Raw genomic sequence first — 6,369 nt, forward strand, 5'->3', positions numbered from 1 at the left:
GTGACACCAGAGAGCCACAGCTCCTTTAAGCATCTTACCAGTGGCGGTGACAAGTGTCAGAACCATATTGATTAGATATTCATGATGACCTATCATGAGGTTAGGTCATCACTATTTTACTCAGGAAAACCCCTTTAAGAACCCGTTACAAAAATTAAGGGGGTCATTTATCAAACTGGTGTGAAGTAGAACTGACTTAGTTGCCCATAGCAACCAATCAGATTCCACCTTTCATTTTCCGAAGGAGTGGCCCAAGATGAAAGGTGGAATCTGATTGGTTGTTATGGGCAACTAAGCCAGTTCTACTTTACACCAGTTTGAGAAATGACCCACTAAGATTTTACTCTGTAAGATATACAGGAGCTTACTGAGTAAAACCTTGATGCACCCATGGATTTCTATGTATTAAATAATGAGAGAAAAGAAGAAATGAATCGCACATCCACTTCTAATGCTATGATCTTATCCCTGCGTTCCTGCATGGTGTCATAAACTCCATTGTAACCAATTCATCAACTTACTTCCAATAAATACAACACTCAAAGTAAAATTAATCATTTTTATTTATTTTCTTTCTTTTATTCGTTGGATAAAATTGGCCACGGTGTTACTTACGTTACTTAATAAATATTTAAACAGAAATAAATCTGCTAAACCAATTCAATAAATATTAACTCCACCTAGTCCACTCAAAGAGTGACTATTACTCCATATAAATAATTAAAACCAACTAGTCCACTCGAAGAGTGACTATTACCCCAAGCTAACACCGTGACATATATTTAAAAAGGGGGATGGGGGGGAGGGGGTTTCTTTGCTTGCTGCTCACCAACTGACAATTAACCGTTCGATCCTTTCCTTTTATAGTTACTCACGTGAGGACCGTTGAACTATTCTCCAATCAGGAAAAGGTTTTCATACAAGTCCAGATCGCACGAGGCATCTGTTACCAGCAAAGACTCAGATCGCAATAGCATCTGTTACCAGGTAAGAATATAAATAATATTAATTGCACATGCATTTAAAGGTGTCATGACACCATGTCACCCCTAATTGCATGCACAATCAGGTTTGTCCATGGTGTCATAAACTCCATTGTAACCAATTCATCAACTTACTTCCAATAAATACAACACTCAAAGTAAAATTAATCATTTTTATTTATTTTCTTTCTTTTATTCGTTGGATAAAATTGGCCACGGTGTTACTTACGTTACTTAATAAATATTTAAACAGAAATAAATCTGCTAAACCAATTCAATAAATATTAACTCCACCTAGTCCACTCAAAGAGTGACTATTACTCCATATAAATAATTAAAACCAACTAGTCCACTCGAAGAGTGACTATTACCCCACAACGCCAAATAGCAAAGCTAGATGGCTAATTAACACCGCAGCCTTTTTCAACCAAATTTTGCAATCCAACATTGAAAATGTCTAGTCCCAGATCAGACAATGAATCTTTTTCTAAATTGTATAATCCTGCCGTAAACCCTTCTAATTCAATATGTCTATAAGATAACTTATTATGTGACTGCATATACTTTTCAATATTCCTATTGATACGTATTCTTATCTTTTCCATAAAGGATAATTGAGTCGAATTCCAATCCCAATTAGGAATAATTTCTGAGAACGCTATCTGGGAATATGGTAATAAAGTTTGAATTTTACTAAATGTATCCTGCATATCCTTTAATAATAAATGAGTGCTTGTTCTGCCCAAGTCATCCATACCTATATGAAGTATAATCAAATCAGGCATAGGCCAAGTCAGAGAAAATGAACAACATAACGAATAAATTTCCTGAATTCTAATACCAGAAATACCTCTCCAGAACACAACCACTTTATTGCCAAAACCTAAATTATCCGATTTAAAACGCATCGTTGAACGATCACGTGCCAAAGAAACAAGCTGATTTCCTAGGATCCATACGATCTTTAAATCTGCAAAATATTAAAATAATAATTCAGGTCTAATATACAGTTGGTATCTATTGGATTTCCACCTTCCAATTCGTTTTATTACGTTATCCTTCAAACCCAAGGAATGAGCATAAGTGGCTGCTCCTACACGAAATGAATGAGCAGAAATCTTTTCTTGCTCTAATTGTAAATGAGACTTACATTTTGCTAAGACAAAATTAAATTGAAATTTTGTTAATGGAGATTTGTCAACGTGAATAAACAGTGGACCTGGAATTACCCCTCTAACTTTTAACCAATCCTTCATAGCTCTGACTGGGCACAATTCTGTGCAAGAATATTTATTCAAATTGCACCAATCGCCTTTACCCAGCTGATCCGTTTTGGATTTTTTAATGAATATTTTTATTTTATTTTCATATAGGAGTATATCCTTGAGGAGCAATGGGGCATCCGAAATTCTATTTGCTGCCGTTATTTCGCTGATTCGGAAAGCTCCGAAAAAAGCCAGCAAGAATACAGCTTTAAATAGAACATTCTCATATAAGGAAGAACAGATTTTTGGTAAGTATAATACGAAATTTTCTAAATTTTTTAAAGATAATGGCTTAGTTCTAACAGAAGTACTTTTTAATCGTTTCGCACCTTTTAAGATCTGTTTAGCTAAAAAATTATTAGAAAAAGGAGGAATATTAAGAACTTTTTGAAAAAATGAAATGCCGTAGATCATTTTTTGAATATAATCCCCCTTTTTTTTTTTTTTTCAAATAATTTTTGAATGAACAATAATAAGTGCATATAATCATTATCGGTTTCCTCCCATCTATTGACCAAGCAAAATTGCCGCCAATTAGCCCATGCAGCTGAATATGCAGCCCATGTACTGTTTGCTAAAGAATTTTGTAGAAGCCTGTTTATAAATTCGCCATCAAGTCCCAAAGATGGGTTGGACACGCTATTCCTTCTTTGTCCGCATCTGGCTTGAGGTCCCTGAATAGTGTCATGTTCTGTCGGGACAAAGCGTCTGCTATAGAATTATTCCTACCTTCAATGTATCTAGCTTTAAGCCAAATATTATTTTGCAGACAAGTTAAAACTATAAATCTAAGTAAACCTATAACATAAGTAGAATGTGCGGATAAACAATTGATGGCAAATACTACTCCTTTGTTATCCGAAAATAATAATATTTGTCTGTTTTTTAAATGTTCATGCCAAATTGATAAAGCTATTAAAACTGGAACAAGCTCTAAAAAATTTATATTATTCATGAAAGGCTTTTCTTGCCATTCTATTGGCCAACTACTGGCTGACCAATGAGTCTCAAAACATGCTCCATAACCTACTGACATAGCTGCGTCAGTAAATAAATGGATAGAGTCAGAGTCTACGAATTCCTCCTGCCAAACCGTACGACCATTGAAATTTTCAAGAAAATTTATCCACATGCGAATATCCTCTTTTAATTGGTATGATAATCGTATGTGAGCATATGGGTTTTTAACTCCAGCCGTGGCAGCGTATAATCTTTTAGAAAAAATTCTACCCATAGGAATAACCCTGGAAATAAAATTCAATGAACCTAAAACAGATTGCAATCGCTTGAGTGAAGTTTTCTTAGCAGATAACATATTAATGAGCTGAACCCTTGTTGCGAATAATTTATCCTCTGGAATTTTAAATTCCATTTTTTCTGAATCAATAAAGATACCAAGGAATTTAATATTCGTAGTTGGAAGTACAGTTTTTTCTTTAGCTAAAGGAATATTAAAATATTCTGCAATTCCGCAAAAAGTATTCAGCAGATTAATGCAATCTTCGGTTCCATCCCTTCCTATGAATAAAAAGTCATCCAGATAGTGAATTGTATATCCAGAGTTATAATGCTTTTCAACCATCCATTGTAAAAAGGTAGCAAAAGCTTCAAAATAATTACAGGAAAGTGAAAACCCCATTGGTAGAGCTTTATCGAAATAATATTTCCCATCAAATTGGAAACCTAGGGAATTATATCCATCGGGATTGATAGGTAAAAGTCTAAACGCTGACTTGATATCTGTTTTAGCCAGCTGAGCATTTCTGCCTGCCTTACGTAACATAGATAAAGCCATATCTAATGTTGCATAATGCACTGTGGACCATTCTTTATTAATCGTGTCATTCAAAGACCCATCTTTGGGAAAAGACAGATTGTGAATGAGACGATAAGAATTATTTTCTTTTTTCGGGACCAAACCTAGTGGAGAAATTCTAAAATTATGAAAAGGGGGAAACAAAAAAGGACCAGCTATTCTATTATCTGAAATTTCTTTATCGATTTTTTCTTGAACAATGAATTTATTTAAAATGACGGATTTAGAATTTTTTACTACAGTACAACCCGGACCTAAAAAAGTTGGTACATAAAATCCATTAGAAAAGCCATTAATTAGAAGATGGGCCTTCTGTTTGTCTGGATAATGTTTTAAATAATGTAGTAGTTTTGGCAGAATTAAAGGAGTCACTTGCTCTATTTGTGTCTTTGGTATTAACCGGCAATCCGTGTTTTTTAAAACATTTGGATGCGGAATGATTTCCTGAACAGAAGCTGCATTCGTGTTTGTATTTGCAATTACTTTGCCAACGACATGCAGATTCGTTGAACGCGAAACACAGTCCTTTTTTACTTTGTTGAGTACGAAAAAGAAAATTCCTTTGAGGTAACATTAAATTGAGCCATAGGCCCACGTCTTTCATTCCCCAACCTAAATTAGGGTACACAGCTAATTTTTGCCTATAGGATTCGTCGTAATTGATCCAAGCAGTTCCTCCAAAATTCCTGAAAGCCTCTAATATGCTATCCAAGTAATAAAATAAATCGCAGCAATGTACAGGCTGTTTTTCTCCTAATACTGCTGCGTAGATACAGAATGCTTGTACCCAATTTAAAAAGGATTTCTGTATATTGCGTTTCCTATCTTCTTCCTCCTTTTTATCATTTTTAACATCTTTAGATGAAGGGAGTAAAGAGAATAAATCCACGTATTCTCTTTTCCATATTTTTTCCTTGATCTGTGGTGATAGATGGAAACCTAATGGCGACATTTGGCAAGGCATAGTATCTTTTAAAGAAATTTCTTTAATACCAGCACTGTTATCTAAATGTGGAATTAGCTGAGGTTCTAACCTATCTTCAGCTTTAGAAAAGTTATCCCTGTTTTCTAAAGAAATAGGCATTTCCAATACAGAATCATTTTCATGTAAAGACCAGACAGATTCAGCGCTAGTTTGTGTTTCATTTTTTGATAGAAAAGAAATAAAGTCATTGAACAGCTGCATTTTTTCTCTATCAAACATAACATCAGATGCCATGCAGTTTCCTTGATTTGGTATAGTGCCCTGTGAAATACAGTCACTATTGAGTGTATGTGTGTTGAGTATCTCACCAGCTGAAGAGTCTCGTGTCGCAGTCGCAGGCTTTACAGTTGAAGATCTCGCAGCAGACTTGGCAGTTGGCAGTAGAAACTGTTGAAGTCGGTTGCGATGTTTGTCGGACGCTCTCGAGCCTCGTTGCGCATCAGATAATTTTATCCTGCGTTTGGTCGATTGCTGAGATGGTGAAAATCTTGTTTTTTCTTTTCTGAATCTTTTAGCTGGCACTGTGAGAGGCGGAGCTTTTTCTTCTTCCAGAGGACGCCTATTAGTGACGTCAGACGTCGACGGCTCTGCACTCCTTAGGGGAAAGGCAGCGCAGGCAGAATCAGAAGACGACCTATCCGGATTTTCGTTCGATCCTAAAGAGTCTTCTTGTAAGCATCTTCTTAGCCACTCTTCACCTCCAGAAGATGCTGCTTTAGAAATCAACTGCTTAAGCAATTCTTCCATGCTGGAGACTTCTTACACAGGTCCGGTTTCTTTGCTTGCTGCTCACCAACTGACAATTAACCGTTCGATCCTTTCCTTTTATAGTTACTCACGTGAGGACCGTTGAACTATTCTCCAATCAGGAAAAGGTTTTCATACAAGTCCAGATCGCACGAGGCATCTGTTACCAGCAAAGACTCAGATCGCAATAGCATCTGTTACCAGGTAAGAATATAAATAATATTAATTGCACATGCATTTAAAGGTGTCATGACACCATGTCACCCCTAATTGCATGCACAATCAGGTTTGTCCAGAAGACAGCACTAAATAGAGCATGTGTACCACCTCCAAGCTACATGCTAAATGAGGCATTTGTGTACATTTTGATCAAAAGGCATTAAGCCCACTCACCACGCCAAGGTTGCCTCTATGAGTGGGTCCTAACCTAAAATTTGCGCGGCGCTGCACGGCGACCACCAACGATGTGGCGCCATCCCGGCCGGCGGCGGGACCCAGCAGCCAAACAGCACCCCTGCTGCCTGACCATGCCATACCTAGCTCTGAGCCCCACCAACCAGCCAGAAAAACAGC

The 6,369-nt window shown here is 36.7% G+C and overlaps 1 protein-coding gene across 1 annotated transcript; it reads right to left on the reverse strand.

Annotated features, from left to right (window-relative positions):
• Positions 1 to 762: 762 nt before the first annotated feature.
• LOC122936076 lies at positions 763 to 5,902 on the reverse strand. The gene is made up of 2 exons (XM_044292076.1): positions 5,358 to 5,902; positions 763 to 1,953 (listed from the first exon to the last, which is right to left on the reverse strand). The coding sequence occupies exons 1-2, from the start codon at positions 5,794 to 5,796 to the stop codon at positions 1,385 to 1,387; spliced, it is 1,008 nt and encodes a 335-aa protein (XP_044148011.1). The 5' UTR covers positions 5,797 to 5,902; the 3' UTR covers positions 763 to 1,384.
• Between the last annotated feature and the right edge of the window lie 467 nt (positions 5,903 to 6,369).

This window comes from Bufo gargarizans, chromosome 4, assembly GCF_014858855.1.
Source record: "Bufo gargarizans isolate SCDJY-AF-19 chromosome 4, ASM1485885v1, whole genome shotgun sequence".
NCBI classification, from domain to species: domain Eukaryota; kingdom Metazoa; phylum Chordata; class Amphibia; order Anura; family Bufonidae; genus Bufo; species Bufo gargarizans.

Bases quoted from the DNA above. Each gene is read 5' to 3' on its own strand.
- LOC122936076 (XM_044292076.1), bottom strand. From the start codon at position 5,796: ATGGAAGAATTGCTTAAGCAGTTGATTTCTAAAGCAGCATCTTCTGGA. The intron at 1,954-5,357 runs GTGAGATACTCA...AATATTTTGCAG, and splicing joins GACACGAGACTCTTCAGCTG to ATTTAAAGATCGTATGGATC.